Source organism: Aquarana catesbeiana, linkage group LG05, assembly GCF_042186555.1.
Source record: "Aquarana catesbeiana isolate 2022-GZ linkage group LG05, ASM4218655v1, whole genome shotgun sequence".
NCBI lineage: Eukaryota > Metazoa > Chordata > Amphibia > Anura > Ranidae > Aquarana > Aquarana catesbeiana.
The window spans coordinates 382382431-382405294 of record NC_133328.1 but is presented as its reverse complement, the minus strand read 5'-3'; the positions used below and the strand labels follow the sequence as shown (position 1 = coordinate 382405294).

Sequence of the window (22864 nt, the reverse complement as noted above, 5' to 3'; positions counted from 1 at the left end):
TAAACTTAGACAAAAGTACGAATGATGAGAGCCCCTAAAGAAATGCGCACAAAAATTAAAGTAATCATCCTGTTTGCATTTTAGTACATTCTGAATGTGTTCTGTGAGCCATAATATATTTACTATTACAAATTGAGGAGCTATATGACTCTTGCACAACTTAAAGTGGAGTTCAACCCACTTTTACAACTCTTCAGCATCCCTCACTAAGCTGTGCACTGTAAACGAATTGGATATTTTAACATTTTTTTTCTCAGCACTTACTGTATATCTGCTGTATTCATTTTTCACTTCCTCCACCCTGGCCGCGGCCCATCGCATCATTTCCTGTTTGCAATGCCTTCTGGGAAGGGGCGGAAACTTCCTCTGACACTGCCGTTGCTATGGAAACCTGACCTGAAACCTATTACACTGCTTGTGCTGCACTGAGCATGTGCGAGATCTGCAAGGATGAGATCCAGGAAGAAATACAGTCTGGCTTCAGATGCCCAGACTTAAGATGGCCACGGCCTGCTATAAGTTTATAAAATAACAAACTACTGCTATAAACTAACAAAACAGACCTTAGTTTACAGACTAACTTTACTAGAATACATTAAGCTTGTGTATTATAAGGGTATTTTTATTCAAAAAGTATAATTTTGGCCGGAACACCACTTTAAGCACAGCTAAGCTGGTACATGACAAAGGGCCACATATATATATATATGAAGCATATTTGTGACTTTTAAATTCATTTTTTTGCCATAGCTTTCCATTTAATACTAACTAAATGCTACTTTCCCATCAAATCACAATATACTTGTATGAAAAAAATATTGCCATTTATTAAACATAATGCCAGAGCCAATGCATACACAAGCTTATCTCACTATTGACCGTTTTTATTATGTAGTCCGTTTTTTTTTTTTTTTTTTTTAATGCAATGCAATGAGTCATAACTATCCACTGCCTACAAATCATCCATCAGTTTTACAATCTTGCAAAGGGGTCCTAATGTAGCCTTCTTTGGAAATATACGCAGGGTTGGGGCTGAGCCCCGTTCTGTGAGTCAATAGACACAAAGAGTGGGGCTCAGGAGCTAGCAAGCATGAGTGTCCCCATAGAGCAAGGAGCTCACTGTGGGGCACTCAGCGGGGGGCAGGAGCCAAGAGCACCAGCAGAGGACCCAAAAAAGAGGAGGATCAGGGCTGCTCTGTGCAAAACCATTGCACAGAGCAGGTAAGTATGACATGTTTCTTATTTTTTTATTTTTACTTTAGTATCACTTTAAATCCTGTGCCGAAAAAAGCCAAACATGTTCACTCACACACACATCCACTTACATAAACATTCTCTTTCACATTCACACTCACCTACATATTGTTTACTAGGCCCTTCCCCCCTTTCTGACTTAGGAGAAGGTAAGAAAAAATGTGCAAAAAATATGGATGTTTTGACATGCTAAAATGTTTACAGTTTCATAAGACATGTCTACAGGGGAAGGCCATTGCAGGTTCCTATAAGGTCTGCTTGGCTTCCGGGTGTCAGCTGAACTGCACTTTGTGAGCATATCAGGACCAGGTCCTCTAGAAATCCTAAAGAGCATCAGCTTGATGTCCATGGGAATCTCCCTGAAGTTTTCTTTATCTGGTAGCTCTATATCCACAATCTCAATGTAAAGTGTGAAGAATCAACCCAGATGCACAAAGCTCTTCTAATACATTAAAAACCTCTGCATTAGATTAGTTACTGATTGTCATAATTGCCCGGTAAGATAGCCCTAACCAACCCAATCCACACTTAAGTACTACATTGAGCCAATAAATCAAAGTCAAGTTTATTCTGTTTAAGTCCATTCCTAATCCCTGTGATTCTAATTATAAATACTATCAGAAAGAAAAAAGTAGTTGATGCCAATTTGACATTTTGCCAATTTTAAATATGAAGATTTTCAATTCTCCAATTTTTATTAGTCCCAATGTAGACAGAAAAACTGGGGTCAGAGCCCAGTTCTGACTGCTGAGATATACAGTAATACCTGATTCTGAATGTAACTGTGTGTCATATGTCAATATGTTTTATCTAAGGTAATACAACCTGTGCAAGAATTGACACAAGCCGATCTAGATTTCTAACTTGAATTAAAAGATTTAGCGTACATTCACATTATTGCCCTGAGGTAGCGCATGTTACATGGGTTGGTACAATGCGGTGCCATTCATTCTGAGTGACACCCAACGCACCTTGCCAATGGATTTGTGTTTTGCACTGCTGAAAATGTTACCTGCACAGTTTTTGGTTCAGTATGGGGTGCTTGGCAAACCATTTAATAGAATGGGCTACCCTAAGACTAAACATGTTACCGTACAACACTGGTATGTTTAATGTACCACAGTGGAACAGGCTTATGTAAATGGGCTCCCAAAGCAAGAATCTGGTTGTTATGGTGTTAACTCCACAAACTTGACTCTATTTTATATTTGCCCAATGTTACTATGAATAAACACCATGGTATCTTGCAAACAAAAACAGACAGGGAATTTACTAAGACTGGTGCAGCCAGAGCAGCTGTGCATGGCAGCCAATCAGCTTCTAGCTTTACTTTTCAAAGTTTAACTGAACAAGCTGACATTAGAAGCTGATTTATTACTATGCATAGCTTCTCAAAATTTGGTCTGCTTCAGTTTTAGTAAATTTCCTCCTAAAGAGTCCAACTACAATCTAAGTTCAGCACCAACCTTGTCCATCAGGAACCACACGATTTGCTAGACCAAACTCATATGCTTCCTGGGCCTTCACTTGCCGTCCTGTAAGAATCATATCCAGAGCTCTTGAAAGGCCAATTAACTGTGGCAGTCTGACTGTTCCTCCATCAATAAGGGGAACTCCTGTAAGATTAAATAAATGTGTTTTATTTATATCAAGAATGAAACCAACTTTTCAGAGAAGGAAAAATCAAAACGTTATCCTAAACCATCTATAACTGCTCAATACATTAACTTGCCTGAGCATTGAGCAGATTCCCTCTTTCCATCCAATTGGGGCTCATGGTGTTGGTGGGGACCCGCCCTTTACCGGGGATAAAAGCTGCTCAGGCTAGCCGGCTGACCATTTCACATGGACCATTCACACAAGTAGGATTCCAGGCATGCCTATGGTCACAGAACCACACACAAGGTAATTGAGGTTGACTCATATTCACTACATTTCTTTGGGTTTATTTTAGTTCTACAATACACAGTCCACCATTACTTGGTGGTTTTGTTCTTGGTTTCATCTTTTGTGGGTACACTTACACACACTTTCTCTGGTTGTAGTTTTTTTAACCTATACACTTCATACCACCACAGCAATCATCCCCATTCATCACTTCACTCGCTTTACAGGTATAGGCTTATCTCATTAATTAATAGATTTATTTCACATGGTGTCATCTTCACACTCTTGCAGAGCAGTGTGGACTGTTCAGCATACACTAGATTCACATGGTCGTGACATGGTCGCCTGGTCTTCACCTGGTTGCTGTCTCTGGTTTGGATGGGACTCCTCACCCCAGCCCCAGGGGAGATGATCATCCTTGTCCCCTGTCTTCCCTTGAACCTAAGGTTGGGTGCCACAATTGGGCCGTATTGTAAGTTACACACCTTTATTTTGAGAGATTGTTCTCCGTTTAAAAGATATCCTATATTTATAGATATTATTGGTTTCATTTCCGAGCATTTTACTCCTGATGATTGGCATGAGCCATGAAACGAGCGTCGAGTTACATCGAACTGATGCCTACACAAATTTGGCTCACCATGAGCAATCGATTTTGTTCATTGAATTTTTATGAATGGATGAGTGTTTTTATGTAACTGTAATGCTTATTATGTTTTACTCTATAATGTGATTTGTTATTTAATAAATCATTGTATAAATGATTTGAATAAGGTATCCATTCAGTGACCTGCCTCACACAAAGTCCTATTTCTTTCTTCTTTCTGTTGTTTAATACATATCAGGGATGGAGGCTTGCCACTGCTACAATCATAATAATAATAAAATTAATGTCCCCACGATTCACTATCGCTCAATTCTGCAAGTGTTCTAATTTATTATCGCTGTTTTCTAACTGGTCTCAAACCACTTTTGACGTAAAGGGACACTTTTTGGTTGCCATGGACAATCTAAAGTTTCCAGGCAGAAAGAACAGTATAGCATGCAGGGCACTGGACAAAGCACTAGAAACTAAAGGGATGTGAAATTATTTCATACAGTAACGTAATCTGTAAGATTACAGTGTACTGTATGTGTTACGAACTTTGAACTTTTTGAATTTGCCGCCAGGCTCCACCCCTGTGCGTCACGACACTTGCAGGGAACGGAGCTCGGCACACAGAAGCATCGGGCGGAGGACACAGCGTGCAGACACAGCAGGGGGAACATGGCAGGATCCTGGGGAGAAGGTTTGTACACTACACCAGGATCCTGAGATGCAATCCCAAGTGTGGCTCGGGGTTACTGCTAATGGTACTGAAATTTAACCCCGAGTGTCACGTACCTGGTAGGTTTTGAGCCGAAGTGCAGAGAAGGACCTCCCCTACAGCTCCCACTCCTGTTCCTCTGGAATGGAGACAGAAGGCCAGGAGTGAGGAGTGGTATGGGTGCCTGGCAGGATCAACAGTCACCGGAAGTTCAGGAGTGGTGGCACCCTCTGGATCCAGAAGCTGAAGAGGAAGCTGGAATGCAGAGAGGACCCAGAGCCACAGCAGGTAAGAAAGCAGGTAAGTAAGCAAGACTGGAACCAGGAACAAAGCAGCAGGTAGTAGCCTGGAACGCTGGACTGGAACCAGGAATAAGCAGCAGGTAGTAGCCTGGAACGCTGGACTGGAAGCAGGAACAAAGCAGCAGGTAGTAGCCTGGAATGCTGGACTGGAAGCAGGAACAAAGCAGCAGGTAGTAGACTGGAATGCTGGACTGGAACCAGGAACAAGGCAGCAGGTAGTAGACTGGAATGCTGGACTGGAACCAAGAACAAGGCAGCAGGTAGTAGACTGGAATGCTGGACTGGAACCAGGAACAAGGCAGCAGGTAGTAGACTGGAATGCTGGACTGGAACCAGGAACAAGGCAGCAGGTAGTAGGCTGGATACAGGTATCAGACTGAGGGATGGTCAAACGAGCCGGAGGTCGGTATCGGTCGATCAGCAAAGGTACCAGGGACAACACAGAGGGATGGTCAGGCAAGCCAAGAGGGTCTGGTGCAGGCGGATAGCAGGATGGTCTAACAGAAAGCCGGGTCAGATAGCAGAGTACACAGGTCAGATCAGGTTAAGGCACATGGAACGCTGTAGAGCAGACAGCGGGGATAGAGTGTGACAGGCCGGTTTAAATAGCCCGCCTGGCACTAGTGGGAGTGCGTGCGCGCGTGCCCGTGCGTGACAGCACCCGTGAACGCGCGCGCATGCGCAGTGGAACCCGCGGCCGTGTCCCCCTGCGTCTGGATCGCTGATTACTGGCAGGATCTTCATGACACCAAGCCACAGTTGGGAATACCACCAGGGAGTTTAATGTGCATATATATAAATAGTTAGTATGCTTGACAAATGACACAGATCCATCAGGTTCTGTCCCAAAAAATAGGAATTTTTTTACTTACCTGTGAATTCCATATATCTTGATGTACAGTACAGGACACTGGAACGTTATTCTTAGATTATGGGTTAAATGCTGCTACCTTCAAGTGATCGAACACTGGCAAAGCTTTGCAAGGAGCACTCCCATAACCATATAACCCCTCCAACTCAGTGAGGCTACAGTTTTGTCAGTAAGAAATCACAGAGAAAAGAGGGGAGGGACCTGCATCCTGTACTGTACTCCAGGATATAGAATTTACAGGCAAATCATTCTTATTATTTAAAATATAAAGTACAGGACACAGGTACTTCATTCTTAGTTCATGGTATATCCCCAAACAATAAAACAAGGGGTGGGTAACTAAAGCCAAAATACCTGCAACAAGCCCACAGGAACCAAGAAGGGTCAACGGTTGATAATAGAAGCACTTTGCAGCCAAAGCACGCATCAGCAGAGGTTCAACCAACCCCCTGGCAAAATAACATTTTGAAAAAGCGAACAGAGAATTAAGGGGTGGCCCCACAACTATAAAAAAAAAAAACAAAAAAAAAACAAACAGTTACTAAATGCTGAAAAGGATCAGAATGGGCCCAGGTAGGGAAGGAAGGATTCATTCCCAGATGGCACAAGCCCTAGCAAGACAAGTCAACTACCCAGCCCAGTGGAGGAGAAAGGAGGAGTCCCATAGAGGGACTACCCTGTGAAGGAACTGAAAAGCAATCAGTTCCCAAGGAAAACATGGCAAGAAGCCATAGAAGATCATTCATGATGCCAATCATAGGATGAATAAGAAGAGCCTCAGGGAAGCAAATGAACTGCACTACCGCTGCTAGGGGCCCACAAGGGAAATAAGGCCCCATTTTAATGAAGAAATCTTATACTAGACAGATGCCCAGGAACTGAGGTACTGCTCTGCTTAGGTAAGAGTACCTAATGATGCCCCAGAGGGTTACAAAAAGGTAACAACAGTCGACAAGGAGAAGCAGCTTTGCAAAAGAGTATGTATAAGAAGTGCAAAAGCTGAGGTGGTAATAAAAGATACACCAGGCCCAATCAAAACCTGCATAGAACCCAGGGCTAGGTGTTTAGCAATTTCAAGCCAAGGAAGTTGCGTGGTGAGAAATGGAAACAATTTCTGGGATGAGCTTTCCTTTCATAAGAGTAGTTGATAACTATTCCTTACAGTATATTAGATTGTAAAGTATCAGGGGAGAGATATGCATGTCTCCCCAAAGAAGAAGCACCAACCCAAAGGTTGGAATGTGTTTCACTGGTGAATATCTATAAATTAGAGATGCTGGTGGATCTCTGTGATTATGTAGAGCAGCTATATAGCTTAGGGTGTTTTGAACGCGAGGTAGGCAAGTGCCAGGGTGCCTACAGACTGAATGTGGATGGGAAAAGATGCTTAAAGGGAGAATCTGACAAAAAAACAGGAGCAGAGTGACTCTTACCAGTACTAAACTGGTGAATGGAGTTGACTGATATAAAAGGTTATGTTTTTGTGTTTTTTTTTTGTTTTTTGAGGAGGTGACTGCTGAAAGGCTTCACAGCTCACAGGGCAAGAAACATGATAGCTCACAAGCCTTGTGCAGGGAGAAAAGTATATCAAAAACTCAAGCTGATATGAGTAAAATGGGGTCCAAATAATGGTTAATCTCTCCACTGAGGATACCTGTGACCCTGAGTGGGAAAAATTCAGGTATTGGCTGTCTCAAAGAGTTTGCCAGTATAATCTGGGAGGACTTCTCAGATAAGGGCAAGGGCAACTGGGGGGTGCCAATGAGAGCATGTTCTTGAACTTGGGGTCATCCATAGACTAAAGTTGTGCTGAAAGAAAACTGAATAAGAATGATATCAAAATTAAGGTGGAATTCCAGGACCGATCTAACTAATCTTAAAATTACCCCGACCCCCCTTCTAACACTTATACTCACTACTCTGTGAAAGAAAGATGCATATACTTACTTATTTTCAAGCCACTTTGGTCACATGATTGGCTCCCCTCTGTCAGTTAGCAACTGCTTTAAGGGAGAGGAGGGACAAAAGCGACAAAAGCACATGAAAACTATTTCCCATTAAACTGGTAGTAAACCGCTGCAATTAAAAAAAACAAAACATTCCCCTGCAAAATAATAGCATAATGTGCTAGTATGCATCTCATACTAGCACATTATGAAATACTTACCTTAAAACGAAGCCCTCCAGCAGCATGCTGTCACTGCTGCGAGGGCTTCTATCTTCACCCGGTCTTCCTCTGTGTTCGGTTATGGCACAGTGTTTTGAAGGTCTCTGAAGGTGCTTTGAAGGTCCAGCAATGCTGGACCTTCAGAGCACATGCGCCGGTGACATCACCGGCTCCATCCAGGGTGAATATCTCCTAAATGGTGCACGTTTAGGAGATATTCATTTTACCTACAGGTAAGCCTTATTATAGGTAGGTGAAAATCACAAAGCCGACTTTACTACCGCTTTAAATCCTATATAACTGTTCACACTGCAAGTGCACTGCGCTTTGAAAAGTCCTGCATGCTACATCATTGGTGCAGTTTTTCAAAGGAGCACGCAAAAGGCACCTTCCATTGTAAGTCAAAAGGTACACTTCAAAGTGCATAAGAGTGAAAGGACCATTAAGCTGCACAAAAGCGCATCAGTGTGAAAGGCCCTAAGCCTATGGGTGATGTCACTGCTCAGACATTTCAGCCATTGTTGGAGCTCTCTCTGCTCTCCTCTGTAGCCGATGATGCTAACACAGGGTAGATCACATGGCTGGACTGGAACGGCCTGAAAACAGGTAAGTATATGCATCCTTCTTACTCAGGGTTAGTTAGTATAGTTGTCAGAAGGGGGAGGGAGCAGTTTTAAGATTAGTTCGATCAATCCCAGAATTTCCCTTAAAGATGGCCACAGATTACATGTTTTCGTTTTTTTTTGATCAGCCAGAATTTTGTTTTTTCCCTAACTATTATTGTCTTGCCTTAACCTCCCTGGCGGTATGATTATTTCGGATTTTAGGTGCTGAAAGCGGAACAATTATTTTGCATGGAAATTTGGCGTTTTATATTGTAGGTCTGTAATTCTTAACAATAACACACTTAAATCTGTCCAAACAAGAGTCTAGTAGATATCCCGGGTATGATAAAGTTTGAAACACAAAAACATAAATTATAATATAATAAATAAAAATAAATAATTAAAAAAAAAAAAATTAATAATAAAATAAATTTCCCCACGATTCACTATCGCTCAATTCTGCAAGTGTTCTAATTTACTATCGCTGTTTTCTAGCTGGTCTAAAGCCACTTTTGATGTAAAGGGACACTTTTTGGTTGCTATGGACAATCTCCAGTTTCCAGGCAGAAAGAACAGTATATATAACATAAAACTGCATGCAGGGCATAGGACAAAGCACTGGGGACAAAAGGGATGTGAAATGATTTCATACAGTATTGTAATCTGTAAGATTACAGTACTGTATGTGTTATGATTTTACACTTTTTTGAATTTGCCGCCAGGCTCCGCCCCCGTGCGTCGCGCTGCTCGCAGGGAACGGAGCCTGGCACGGAGAGGCTTCGGAAGAGGACGGAGCCCGCAGACACAGTGGGGGACATCGCAGGATCCCGGGGACAAGGTAAGTAAAGCCACACCAGGATCCTGAGATGTAATCCCGAGTGTGGCTCGGGGTTACCGCTAATGGTCCTGAATTTTAACCCCGAGCCACACTCGGGAAAACCGCCAGGGAGGTTAATCATCTTATGTTATTATAACATCTACCTATTCACATGTATTTGGCAGTCCTTTTCTTTTCTCATAAAAAGCATTCTTTTTGAACTCCTGTACCTATCTTTGTACTGCCTAAGTGTAAAGCTGGCCATAGATGGCTCAAAATTTGGCCAGTTCTGCAGGGACCAACCATATATAAATCTATGTGTGGCCGCTCCCATTTGACAGAATTCATACAACGCTGTACCCAAATGACATTTTTATAATTTTTTTCCACAAATAGAGCTTTCTTTTGGTGGTATTTAATCACAGCTGGGTTTTTTTTTTGCTAAACAAACAAAAAAAGATGGAAAATTTAGAAAAAAAAAAGTCATGTTTCATAGTTTGTTATAAAATTTTACAAACAGGTAATTTTTCTCCTTCATTGATATGCGCTGATGAGGCAGCACTGGTGGGCACTGATAGGCTGCACTGATGGGCAGGGATAGGCACATTTAAGGCAGCACTGATAGGCACAGTTAAGGCGGCACTGATAGGCACAGTTAAGGCTAGGTGGCACTGGCAGAGGGCACAGGTGGGCACCGATGATCTGGTGGCGCTTGCCGTGCTCGGGACTGATGTATATCTCACAGCCGGTGATCGTCTTTTTTTTCCTCCTCACGCTGTCATTGCGAGGAGAAAAAATAGCTGATTACCGGCTCTGTTGATGTCACATGATCAGCTGTCATTGGGTGACAGCTGATCATGTGGTAAGGGGTCGGGATCGACCCCTTACTCCGATCTGTGATCAGGCGAGTCTCATAGACTCGCTGATCACAGAGCGCGCGCGCCCTGCAGGGGGCACGCAGGCCGCTCCTGCACGGGACGATGTCAGTGGACGTAGTCCTGGCAAAGCAGGTCCGCGCTGTAGCCGTCATTCGGCTATAGCACGGATCTCTAGAGGTTAAAGAAGAAGATACAGGTCTGTGAGAGCCAGAAATCTTGCTTGTTTGTAGGTGACCAAATACTTATTTTCCACCATAATTTGCAAATAAATTCTTTCAAAAATCAATGTGATTGTCTAGATTTGTTTCCACATTTTGTCTGTCATAGTTGAGGTATACCTATGATGACAATTACAGGTGGGAGAACTTGCACAATTGGTGGCTGACTAAATACTTTTTTGCCCCACTGTATATATATACACATATTATATATATATATATATATATATACACACATACACACAGAGTATATTGTACATTCACATCAGTTCTTGCTACACATACTAGGGCCAATTTAGACAGGAGGCAATTAACCTACCACCTGGAGGAAACCCAGGCAGGCACATGGAGAACATGCGAGTTCTGTGCAGGTACTTCCATGGGTGAGATTTGAACCGACAACACTAGTGCTTCTAGGCAAAAGTGCTAACCACTTAGTCACTGTGTTGCCCATATTGTTGGGCTATTTACTGTCTGCACCATTTGAAGATACCTACAGCATTGCTAGCTTCAATAGCTACTCGTGATATTCAATAAAGCTGCTAATGACCATGGCACACCAGAGATTTGAAGCTTCCTGGAGAAAAGTGTTGCCATTTGTAAAAGTAACTCTGTAGCTAGCTTCATTTGTAACTGCTACACATCTCTCCTACAAAGTTGCTATTATGATATGACTCTTACATATTAAAAGAGAAGTATGAGGTTTGTTTTTTTTTTTTTTCCTATTCATACTTACCTAGGTGGATGCAGCATCAGGCCGATGCTGCATCTGTCCCCCGGCGCCTCTTCACTGAGAACCGAGCCATCGAACATCGCTGTCTCATCGGCTTGCTGAGAGGCTGAGACTGCAATCAGTCCAGGCAGCTGGCGGATCCAGACTTCCTAAGTTTGGATTACGTGCTGCCTCGACTGATCCTGGTGACGTCAGCGCAGAGCAGACTTCAGACCGCTCTCCGCTGAAAACGGGTCACAGGAGTGCAAAACAAATTGCACTCCTGTGACCCACAGGAGAAGCCCAGCCTAAAAAGCTCAGGCTGGATGACTCCTTTAAATATATCCAAGTGTGGTCACAGGTTCTAAAGACAAATTCATGAAATGTTTCCAAAAGTTCCAATCACAAATCCAATCATGTGGACCAAGCACACAACGAAATGCTCCAGAAGAGGATATAAGGGACTGCACTGTGCAATACCATTGCCCATAAGAGGTAAGTATAACATCTTTTTTTATTTTAACTAAAAAAATACCCTTTATTATCATTTTAATCCACTCAATCATGACCTATCCCAGGCACGGTGAACTGTGCATGGACAAACAATTATTTTACTTTTAAAAACTAAAGTGTAGTATTGGATAAATCATCACATAACATTAATACACAGCATTTCATGATCATGATCTATTTGATGATTTTCTTTTTTTTGCATAGAACCAGAATATGAACTACAGTTGGTATAAGAGAGAAGCTTGGAAGGGCTTCATTTCACCCACATGTTTCTCCCAGAAAGGGATCGAGAAGACAGATTGTATCTTTGGATTTGGAAAATTTGAAGACAGATGTGTCTATACCGCAGTTGTCAAAATAGGCAGTACATCAAACAATGCAGCATTTTGCTTGTGTGGCTTGAAAACGGACCACATGATTGTAAACGCAGAGCAACAGGACTCATGAAAGCAGTTTTCCCTGTTTGCACGTGGTGATGCAAGCTCTAATTTTAGCCCTGTGGAGCTGTCAACAAACTTTGACTACCATGCAGTGAACATCACATTAAAATGCAGGGTACCACTGACATAATACACCACTGCCAAGCTCTAAAAACTAGTTATTTCTTACCCCTCCAAAGTCGTTGAATTAAAGCATAACTAAACCCAAAAACTAAAAGTTATTATATTGCAGCATACCAATCCTTAAAGTGGTGTTCCACCCTAAAAAAAAAAAAAAAAAAAATTCATGACTGTGCCTAAAAAAAAATAAAAAAAAAACATTTGGAAATTTTTTTTTTTACTTACCTCTAAATGCCTGTTGCTAGGGGGTCCCTCGTAGTCTGCCTCTTCCAGTGCCTGGGCTGGTGACATCACTTCCCCCTCGGCACAGGAAGGACTCGGCTCTACTCCCTCCCTCCTGTCAATCATCTGGAACCCATTACAGGTCCCAGGTGACTGAGCGGCAAATCATGGCACGCGGCACCGCTCGCACATGCGCAGTGGGTGCCAGGCTGTGAAGCCACAGCCCGGCGCCCACAGTTGCAATTACGGCACCGCTGAACGGAGGGGGAGACAAGCGGGGCTTCGATCCCCTGCATCGCTGGACCCTGGGACAGGTAAGTGTCCAATTAAAAGTCAGCAGCTGCAGTATTTGTAGCTGCTGACGTTTAATTTTTTTTTTTTTTGATGGGCCCTCCTCTTTAAATATATTAGCTGTATTTGTTTTTTTTAAGGCTTATTTTTTTTACTATTTTTTTCACTAAGTGATATGGCTATTAAGACACATCCTCTCTAAATGTCTCGTACACACGATCCAGGAGGGGACTGGATGACAAGGTGTTAAATGTTAATGAGAGTGGTAAAATAGTGATAAAATAGCTTGGCAGTGTGGAGGCAGGAAGTGTTTTTGTGGAGAGCAGATTTGTATTGGTTGAAGTCTTTGAGAGACTTAAGGCCCGTACACACTTTCGGATTTTCCAACGGGAAATGTTCGATGTCGATGTCAGGCTGTTAGTGGTTAATCCAACTGTGTGTACGCTCCATCGGACAATTGTTGTCGGACTTTCCGCCAACAAATGTTGGCTAGCATGTTCTCAAATTTTCCATGGACAAATGTGTGTTGTCGTATTTTCCGAGTGTGTGTACACAAGTCTGTCGGACTAAAGTCCAATTACAAACACGCATGCTCGGAAGCAAGGGCGAGCCAGAAGCGGTCAGTCTTGTAAACTAGCGTTCGTAATGGAGAATTAACATTCGTGATGTGGCAAATTAGGAAATATTGAAATGCAGCGCACTTTTACTTTAATGGGATAATAATGAAGCTGCTTTGCTGGTGATACTGATGGAGTTATTGCAAACAAATTTTCAAAGGCCATTTTTTTCTAGTGATATGAAGAATAATATTATTGTGCTTTATTTGGGCAGGTTACCACAACACCATTATCCTGTAGTTTTTAAGATCAAAGATACAACTATGTTGGAGTGCCTTATTAATTTTACATTGTATTTTTTAAATTGTAACTGCCTACTCTCAAATTGTCATTTGAAGTAAAACACATAGCCAAGTATTATTCTACACAATTTTTTTATTGTGCATTAAAAAAAGAAAACAAATAAAATTAGACATGCTATCTGCCAATAGAACTTAACCAAAAAGTGCATTCTATGCATCCAAAAATATAGAAAATATACCAAATCAAATCATTATTCAACCAAAAAAATAATGTCAGCAATTACTCCAAGGCCAATAATAAATAACACGTTATCTCCTTCGATTCCGCAACATGGCTGGTCGACGAACGGCCGTTCAGAAACAAACTGAAAAGTGCGAAATGAAAAGTGTGAAATAAACTGCATCAAAAACGCACTGGAAAGCATAAAAAACACGCATGCAGAAAAGCATCTGGAACACATCCGGACTGCGTTTCTATGGTGTGAACTGGCCCTAACAAGGGAATTCACGTCATTTTGAAGAGAGTTATTCATACTTCCCTTTCTCTATCTATAACATAAAGTCAAGGAAAACTTCCCAACCTGACACAGGAAACTAAAATTAAACTGACAAGAGATTTATTCCTTCCCTACTCTATCTATCGAAAACTGAAAAAAAAGTTTTGAGTGTACAATTTAAAGTAAACCTGTCTCAAACTTGGGTAAATCAAGGTGAGTGTATCATGAGAAGACATACAGTATAATTAGAATGTACCTTTAACCACTTGCTTACTGGGCACTTAAACCCCCCTCCTGCCCAGACCAATTTTCAGCTTTCCGCGCTGTCACACTTTGAATGACAATTGCGCGGTCATGCTACACTGTACCCAAATGAAATTTGTATAATTTTTTTCACACAAATAGAGCTTTCTTTTGGTGGTATTTAATCACTACTGGGGTTTTTATGTTTTGCTAAACAAACAAAAAAGAAGGAACATTTTGAAAAAAACAAAAACAAAAACAAAACGTTTTATAGTTTGTTATAAAATTTTGCAAACAGGTAATTTTTCTCCTTCATTGATATGTGCTGATGAGGCTGCACTGATGGGGACTGATAAGCTGCACTAATAGGCACAGATAAGGCGGCACTGATAGGCACAGATAAGGCGGCACTGATAAGACAGCACTGATGAGGTGGCAGTGATGGGCCCTGATAGGTGGCACTGATGGGTGGCACTGATGAGTGGCACTGATAGGTGTCACTGATAGATGGCACTGATAGGTGGCACTGGTAGGTGACACTGATGGGCACTGGTAGGTGGCACCGACGGGCAGCATTGGTGATGAGGCACTGATTGGTGACATTTATAGGTGGCACTATGGGCACTGATAGGTGGCACTGTGGGCACTGGTAGGTGGCACTGGCAAGTGGCACAGATGAGGCGGAGGCTGTTCTCCTTGATCGGGAACGATGTCCCTCTGTCAGCCGCTGGTGATCGGCTTTTTTTTTTTCTCCCCACGCTATTAGCGTGAGGAGAAAGAATAGCAGATTACCGGCTCTGTTTACATCACATGATCAGCTGTCATTGGCTGACAGCTAATCACGTGGTAAGGGGTCGGGATCAACCCCTTACTCCGATCTGTGATCAGGCGAGTCTCATAGACTTGCTGATTACAAAGAGTGCCGTGCTCCCTGCAGGGGGCGCGCAGGGCGCCCGAGCCAACATTCGGGCTAACATTCGGCTATAGCGCAGATATGAAGTTAAAGTAGAAGTTCAGCCAATAACTAACTCTAAATCTACCGACAGCCACATTCTCAGATTAATCTACCTAACCCTGTAAAACAAAAATCTCTATACTTACCTTTTCTGCAGCCGCTCTGGTCCGGTCCCACGCTAAACTGTCAGCAGCTGCTTCTGTGTGTAGGCGTGTGCAGGAGAGGCAGTCGACAACAGAAGCCCAATAGTAACTCTATGGGTGATGTTACTTCCCAGGCATTTCCTAGCCGTTGTCGGCTATCTCCTGCGCACAACATCCGCTGCTGGAGACAGGACCGGATCAGCTTCAGAAAAGGTACGTATAGCGATTTTTGCTTTACAGGGTTAGATAGATTAGTTTTAGAATGTGGTTGCCAGTATATTTAGAGTTAGTTCGTTTATGGCTGAATTTCCACTTTATTGAAAAATATATGGTGGCAAAATAATTCACAGATCCAGAGATAGAAGCAGCTGAAATTACAAGCAAATCTCAACATTTTTACATGGTTCTAAAACCATTTGCCTTTCCAGTCTTCAGTTGTACCAGTGCTGTTCCATGAGCAGGGATATTCTGCACAAGGCCACGTGCACACAAGAGGCATATTTTGTACCTGTGTTAAAATGAGGTGCATTAAAATAAGCATAATGCTCGGGGGTAACTTAAGGCAGAAGTCTTTTTTTTTTTTTTTTACTTCAATGATTTGTCTCCCAGAGTACAGACTAGAAGCATGTAGGAAGATGGGACAAAGCACTACATGTACTTTGTCCCCTGGGGCATGTGCTGTAGTAACAAATGAGGCTTCTTTAAAGAATAGATAACTCTACACACAAATGGTTTACCTACTTTGTACATTAAAACAATACATGCAGGTATGATTCAGGCTGGGTTCACACTGGTAGGACAAACGACTTTGGGAGCTCATGTCACATGATGTGCAAATCAATGTTTCCCTATGAGAGCCGCCTTAACTGGTCCGAAGCAAGTCGGTCCGACTTTGAAAATGCTCCCTGCACTTCTTTGGTCCGACTTTGATCCTACTTCAGCCCATTGAGATAGTCTGACAATCCCAGTGTGACATAAATTCCTTTTACTGCTGTTGTAATCACCATGTTGGATGCCACAACTCGGATGGTTAGGACAAGGATCCAACTTCGATCTGACTTCAATTAAATTGAATGGACTGAAATAGTGCAGGAACCTTTTGCAAAGTCGGACCGACTTGTGTCGGACCAGTTAAGACAGCTCTCATAAGGAATCATTGATTTACACACCTCATGTGACGTGCTCCCAAAGTCAGAGCGTATGTCCATGTACCAGTGTGAACCCAGCCTAAGGCATTCGACATTATGGCTGGGTTCACACTGGTACGACATACACTCCAACTTTGGGAGCTCATGTTGCATGACGTGTATAAATCAATGATTCCATATGAGAGCTGTCTTAACTGGTCCAACACAAATCGGTACAACTTTGAGGCCGGGTTCACACTAGTGCGACAAACGTTCCGATATTGGGAGCTCATGTCGCATGACGTGTGAAAATCAATGTTTCCCTATGGGAGCCATCTTAACTAGTCCGACACAAGTCAATCTGACTTTGAAAATGCTCCCTGTACTACTTTGGTCCGACTTTGATCCTACTTCAGCCTATTGAATATCATTGAAGTCGGATCAAAGTAGGATCCTTGTCCCAACCATCTGACTTTTGACATCAGACATGGTGATTACAGCAGCAGTAAAAGGAGTTTATTTCACACTGGGATTGCTTTTATTGGTCAAAAGACAAGTCAGACTATCACAAAGTTGGATCAAAGTAGTATCCTGTTCATTCAAGTCGTATGGATGTAGGACCAATGTAGGACTGATGTCGCAGAGTCAAGTAGGATGAAAGTTGTATGACTGTCGTGTAGCCTAAGGCTGGGTTCACACTGGTCCGACAAACGCTCCGACATTGGGAGCTCATGTCGCATGACGTGTGAAATTCAATGTTACATAGTTAAATAGTTAGGTTGAAAAAAGACACAAGTCCATCCAGTTCAACCTTAAAAACAATAAATAAATTAAAAAAAAAAAAAAGTTTCCCTATGGGAGCCGTCCTAACTGGTCCGACACAAGTCGTTCCGACTTTAGAAATGCTCCCTGTACTACTTTGGTCTGACTTTGATCCTACTTCAGCCCATTGACTAGCATTGAAGTCGGATCAAAGTCGGATCACCGTCTCGCATGATCCGACTTTGGCATGCGACTTGTGCTCAGATGATCTTGAGGGGGAACTCAAATTTTAAATAAAAAACCGGCATTCGTTCCCCCTCCAAGAGCATACCAGGCCCTTCGGTCTGGTATGGATTTTAAGGGGAACCCCCTACGCGTGGGTGTCCCCCCCAGATCCATACCAGATCCTTATCCGAGCACGCGGCCCGGCCGGTCAGGAAAGGGGGTGGGGACGAGGGAGCGCCCCTCCTCTGAACCATACCAGGCCGCATGCCCTCAACATGGGGGGTGAGTGCTTTGGGGCGCCCTGCGCCCTCCACCCCAAAGCACCTTGTCCCCATGTTGATGAGGACAAGGGCCTCTTCCCGACAACCCTGGCCATTGGTTGTCGGGGTCTGCGGGCGGGGGGCTTATCGGAATCTGGGAGCCCCCTTTAATAAGGGGGCCCCCATATCCCGGCCCCCCACCCTATGTGAATGAGCATGGGGTACATCGTACCCCTACCCATTCACCTAGGGAAAAAAGTGTCAATAAAAAAACACACTAGACAGGTTTTTTAAATAATTTATTAGGCAGCTCTGGAGGTCTTCTTCCGACTTCGGGGGTCTCTTCCTTCTTCTGCGCAGTCTCTTCCTTCTTCTCCGCGCTCTCCGGTTCTTCTCCCGCTCTCCGGTATCTTCTGCCGGGCTCCTCTGCTATCTTCTGCTCTTTTACCGGCTCTTTTGCTAGCGGTGGCCCGGTCTCCTCCACCGTCTTCTTCCCTCTTCTCTTCTTCCGATGTTGACACAACGCTCTCTCCCACTGTAATGTCGTATGCGTGGTCCGCAATAACTTATATAGGGATGGGGCGTGGTCACTAGACGATGTCACCTGGTGACCCCGCGCCCCTTATTACGTCACAGTCCCATCATGCCCCGGGACTGTGATGTAATAAGGGGCGGGGTCACCGGGTGACATCACCCAGGGACCACGACCCATCCCTATATAAGTCATTGCAGACAGCGCATACGGCATTACAGTGGGAGAGAGCGTTGTGTCAACATCGGAAGAAGAGAAGAGGGAAGAAGATGGCGGAGAAGACCGAGCCACCGCTAGCAAAAGAGCCGGCAAAAGAGCAGAAGATAGCAGAGGAGCCCAGCAGAAGATACCGGAGAGCAGGAGAAGAACCGGAGAGCGCGGAGAAGAAGGAAGAAACCTCTGAAGTCGGAAGTAGACCCCCGGAGCTGCCTAATAAATTACTTTAAAAACCTGTCAGTAGTCGTACTACTGTCGTGTAGTATAGTGTGAACCCGGCCTGAAGCCGAGTTCACACTGGTGCGACACAACAGCCGTCCTACTTACGCCAGATTTTAAATAAAAAACCATCATGGGTTCCCCCTCCAGAAGCATACCAGGCCCTTAGGTCTGGTATGGATTTTAAGGGGAACCCCCTATGCTGAAAATGATCTTGAGGGGGAACTCAAATTTTAAATAAAAAACCGGCATTCGTTCCCCCTCCAAGAGCATACCAGGCCCTTCGGTCTGGTATGGCTTTTAAGGGGAACCCCCTACGCGTGGGGGTCCCCCCAATCCATACCAGACCCTTATCCGAGCACGCAGCCCGGCCGGTCAGGAAAAGAGGTGGGGACGAGCGAGCGCCCCCCCTCCTGAACCGTACCAGGCCGCATGCCCTCAACATGGGGGGGTGGGTGCTTTGGGGCAGGGGGGGCGCCCTGTGGCCCCCCACCACAAAGCACCATGTTGATGAGGACAAGGGCCTCTTCCCGACAACCCAGGCCGTTGGATGTCGGGGTCTGCGGGCGGGGGGCTTATCGGAATCCGGGAGCCCCCTTTAATAAGGGGGCCCCCAGATCCCGGCCCCCCACCCTATGTGAATGAGTATGGGGTACATCGTACCCCTACCCATTCACCTAGGAAAAAAGTGCCAACAAAAAAAACACACTACACAGGTTTTTAAAATAATTTATTAGGCAGCTCCGTGGGTCTTCTTCCGACTTCAGGGTCTCTTCCTTCTTCTCTGCATTCTCCGGCCTCTTCACCGCACTCTCCGGTATCTTCTGCCGGGCTCCCTCGCTATCTTCTGCTCTTTTGCCCGCTCTTTTGCTATCGGTGGCCCGGTCTTCTCTGCCGTCTTCTTCCCTTTTCTCTTCTTCCGATGTTGACACGACGCTCTCTCCCACTGTAATGCCGCGTGCACGGTCTGCAACGACTTATATAGGGATGGGGCATGGTCACTGGGTGATGTCACCTGGTGACCCCTCCCCTTATTACATCACAGTCCCATCACGCCTCCTTACCACCTACTTCAACCCCTTGTTCACTGTACTTTCCAATGGTACAATGCAAAGCAGCCTCATTCACTTGAACATATCACTCTTGATGGGCGACACACTTGCCATGCTTGACAGGGCGTATAATCCCTGCTGCGGCCAAGGCATATGTGTACACCCCTGGCCACTGCAGCTAAAGAGGGTGCAAATCAGCTTTTATTTTCCTAAGCCTCCTATGATAGTTGCTTTCTGTTAAAAACTGTGTTACGTCTCTGATTACATTGGTGCACTGCAGTTCAGATTGTGTGTGCTTGGAGGGCGGGCTTCCCTTGCAGCATTGAAATGCACTGGCCTGAATAAAACAGAAGATAAGAGACAAGAGGAGTCCTTTGTCCATTAGAGCTCATCACTGTCTCTGTCCCCTTGCTGCTGATGACGCTCCAGTCCTATTAATAAATGTATGGGGACTAGTGCGCAAAAGACCACAAGGTGAACAAACAATATCTGAAACTGACAATGAGGTATCCGGTAGAGAGCTGCCAACATAGATGGGTCCACTCAGTTCCCCCAAGGAAAACAATAAAATTATATAAAATATGTGGCGCTACTCTATCAGTCAGTAACAATCAGACAATAAAAAAGCCTAAACCGTAAAAATCTGAGGTGGGAGATACGGTAGACAAAATAAAATCCAACCCATAAATACAAGACAAAAGAAAATTAAAATGAGCTAGGGACTGGTAACACACAGGAGTCCCTCAGAGAAGACAGCAATTCTGAATTGTAGAGGTAGATGGGTGAATGACAATCATTAAAATGCTCGATGAAAATAAAATCAATAGTATACTATATCAGCCACCCTGCCTCAAGGGAAGTGACAATCAGAAAGAAACTTATAAATAAAAATATAATGACTTCCCAAACAAACTGACCAAAAAAACTAGGATGATAGGCAAAACACCAAATAAAACTTAAGGTGTACCACAAGTAACAGCTAAAAATCAATAAAACTCTAGTGATGATATCATATCTTAAAAGTGAACCATATTAAATTATGTGCAAAAGTGCAAAGAAGTCTGAAACATGCAGAAATTCCATATTGATGTGAATCCACAGTATTAATATAAAATACAAACAGTGAAAAATGGTGCAATCATAATATTCTAATGCACTATAAATAAGTATTAATGAGTAAAAAAATAATAAATAATAATAAATAATATGAGGACAGGCAATCCCACAACAGAGATGCCTTCCCACACAGTGACAATGGTGCAATTTAGTCCATAAAAAAGTGAGACTGTGATGAGTGATGTCTGCAAAGACCAATCTTTAGTTGGAGTGCCAAATGTGTAGTGACTGGTGCTCTTCTTTTATATACGTTCTGGTGTATACACCAAGTGTTTCCCCCAGCCTCTCACCTCCAGCAGCGGCCCCCAATGGGCCAAGTAGAGCGGGTGGATAATCTAGGAGAGGATGTATTTCCTGGAGCGATGTCAGCAGAACTGTCACTCTGGATCTCCTCCTGCCGCTCACAGTAATCCCAGCAATTGTTTAGGAACAAAGGAGAGGTCTCATGGTGTAGTATTTACGAATAAGTTTATTAATCAAACATAAAAACTTACATTAAAAATAGCAGCGATCAGTAGATGTGTAAAGAGAAGCGTCGGCACCTGACTCCTGGCTCCAGTCCTATTGCGGCAGGATACAGAGTACAGTTTATATCACTCTGCCTGCAGACGAAACTTGTAAAGCCGGCAACAGCCCTGGCCGCTACGATTAAAAGATAGTCCCACTCTGGCTGCTTCTCAACAATGCTCCTCGTTCTGCAGATGACAGGTTGGCAAGCCAAAGTCACGAGTTACCAGTCACCTGGCGCCGATCAACTGGTAGATTGCGATCTACCAGGTTGCCCACCTCCGACTTAGTGAAAAGGTTGAAGTGGTGTTTACTTCAATCATCCAATCTTGTGCAAAAAATTCAGTTTTTTGTTTTATTTCCCTTGCACATGATTAAATATTTACAATGACGTGGGATTCAGTTAGATACTCAGGCAACCTCATGTCTCCCTTCTTGCCTATCCTCCATAATCCTCTATTCCCCCCCGGGTGTGGACCAGCCTTAGGCTTTCATTTGTGGCCCTCCCATGGTTTCATGCAAGTGGAGCACTTCCTGACTTCTCGGTCCTTTCAAACATGGGCGTCCTTCCGAGAGGTCCCACAGTCTGAGTTTTTCCGCTACCTCCAACATTGGATATCGTCCCTCCGCCGTACCTCTACTTACTACTTTCAGAAAACAGCCTTTGAACACACATGCCAACAATCCCCGGGCTCGCCTGGCATTATCTTCACCCTTTATGCGTGCCTGAAAGGTAGAGTTTCCCCTACCTTCCTCTCATATATTTCTCAGTGGGAGCGGGACCTGTCATCCGAGATAGACCTAGCAGACTAGAGCAAAGCCTGGTCCTCTCTACAGCAAGATGCTTGTTTAATACTGCTACCTTACAGGCAGCATATAAAGTACTCCTGCGGTGGTATTGGGTTCCAGTCCCATTGCTCATGCCAAGTTCTAGTGACCACTGCTTCCGGGGCTGTGGCCATTGCGGGATGTTTTACATACATGGTGTACTTGCCCCCGTTTGATAGGCTTTTGGTCCCAAGTCTTTGGTCTGCTACATACTCTGGTCCACTTGCCTATCCGAAAGGATGCAAAAGTTAGCAACCTACCTTCTTTTGTTGGCCAAAAGAACGATTGCTCAGGCCTGGAGGAGGCCTACGGTCCCCTTTCAGGGCAGTAGAGATCGTGTGACTGCCTTAATGCTTAATGAACAGATGTCCAGCATTCTCGAGGACTCGAACACTAAATATTTAAAGGTTTGGGAACCTTGGCTATAAAATGCCTTCCCTTCGCTTCCTCTGGCTAATATTGGACACCTGTAACCGATCTACCTGATGATCCCGAATCCATATCCCCATGTCCCCTTTCTTTCTCTCCCCTCCTCTGTTGGCTCCCTCTTCCCTTCCTCCCTCCCCCCCCCCCGCTTCCAGTCCTTCTTTTCTTCCTTCTGGGGCTTTCACCTACCTTCTTTTCCTGCTTGGTTACTCTATATTTTGAGCACATAATCTCTTCTGCACCTTCATCAGGGATTTTGGCCCATAAGGGCCTGACATAGAAATCCACGCAGA

General features: G+C 43.9%; 1 protein-coding gene across 4 annotated transcripts in view; it reads right to left on the bottom strand.

Annotated features, from left to right (window-relative positions):
• Nucleotides 1-22864, bottom strand: part of LOC141144914 (enoyl-CoA hydratase EchA19-like) — a 143025-nt gene that overhangs the window by 16766 nt on the left and 103395 nt on the right. For all 4 annotated transcript variants that reach the window (XM_073631022.1, XM_073631021.1, XM_073631023.1 and 1 more), the window contains one exon: nt 2721-2870. In XM_073631022.1, the coding sequence (XP_073487123.1) occupies nt 2721-2870 (150 nt within the window). The remainder of the gene's footprint in view (nt 1-2720; nt 2871-22864) is intronic.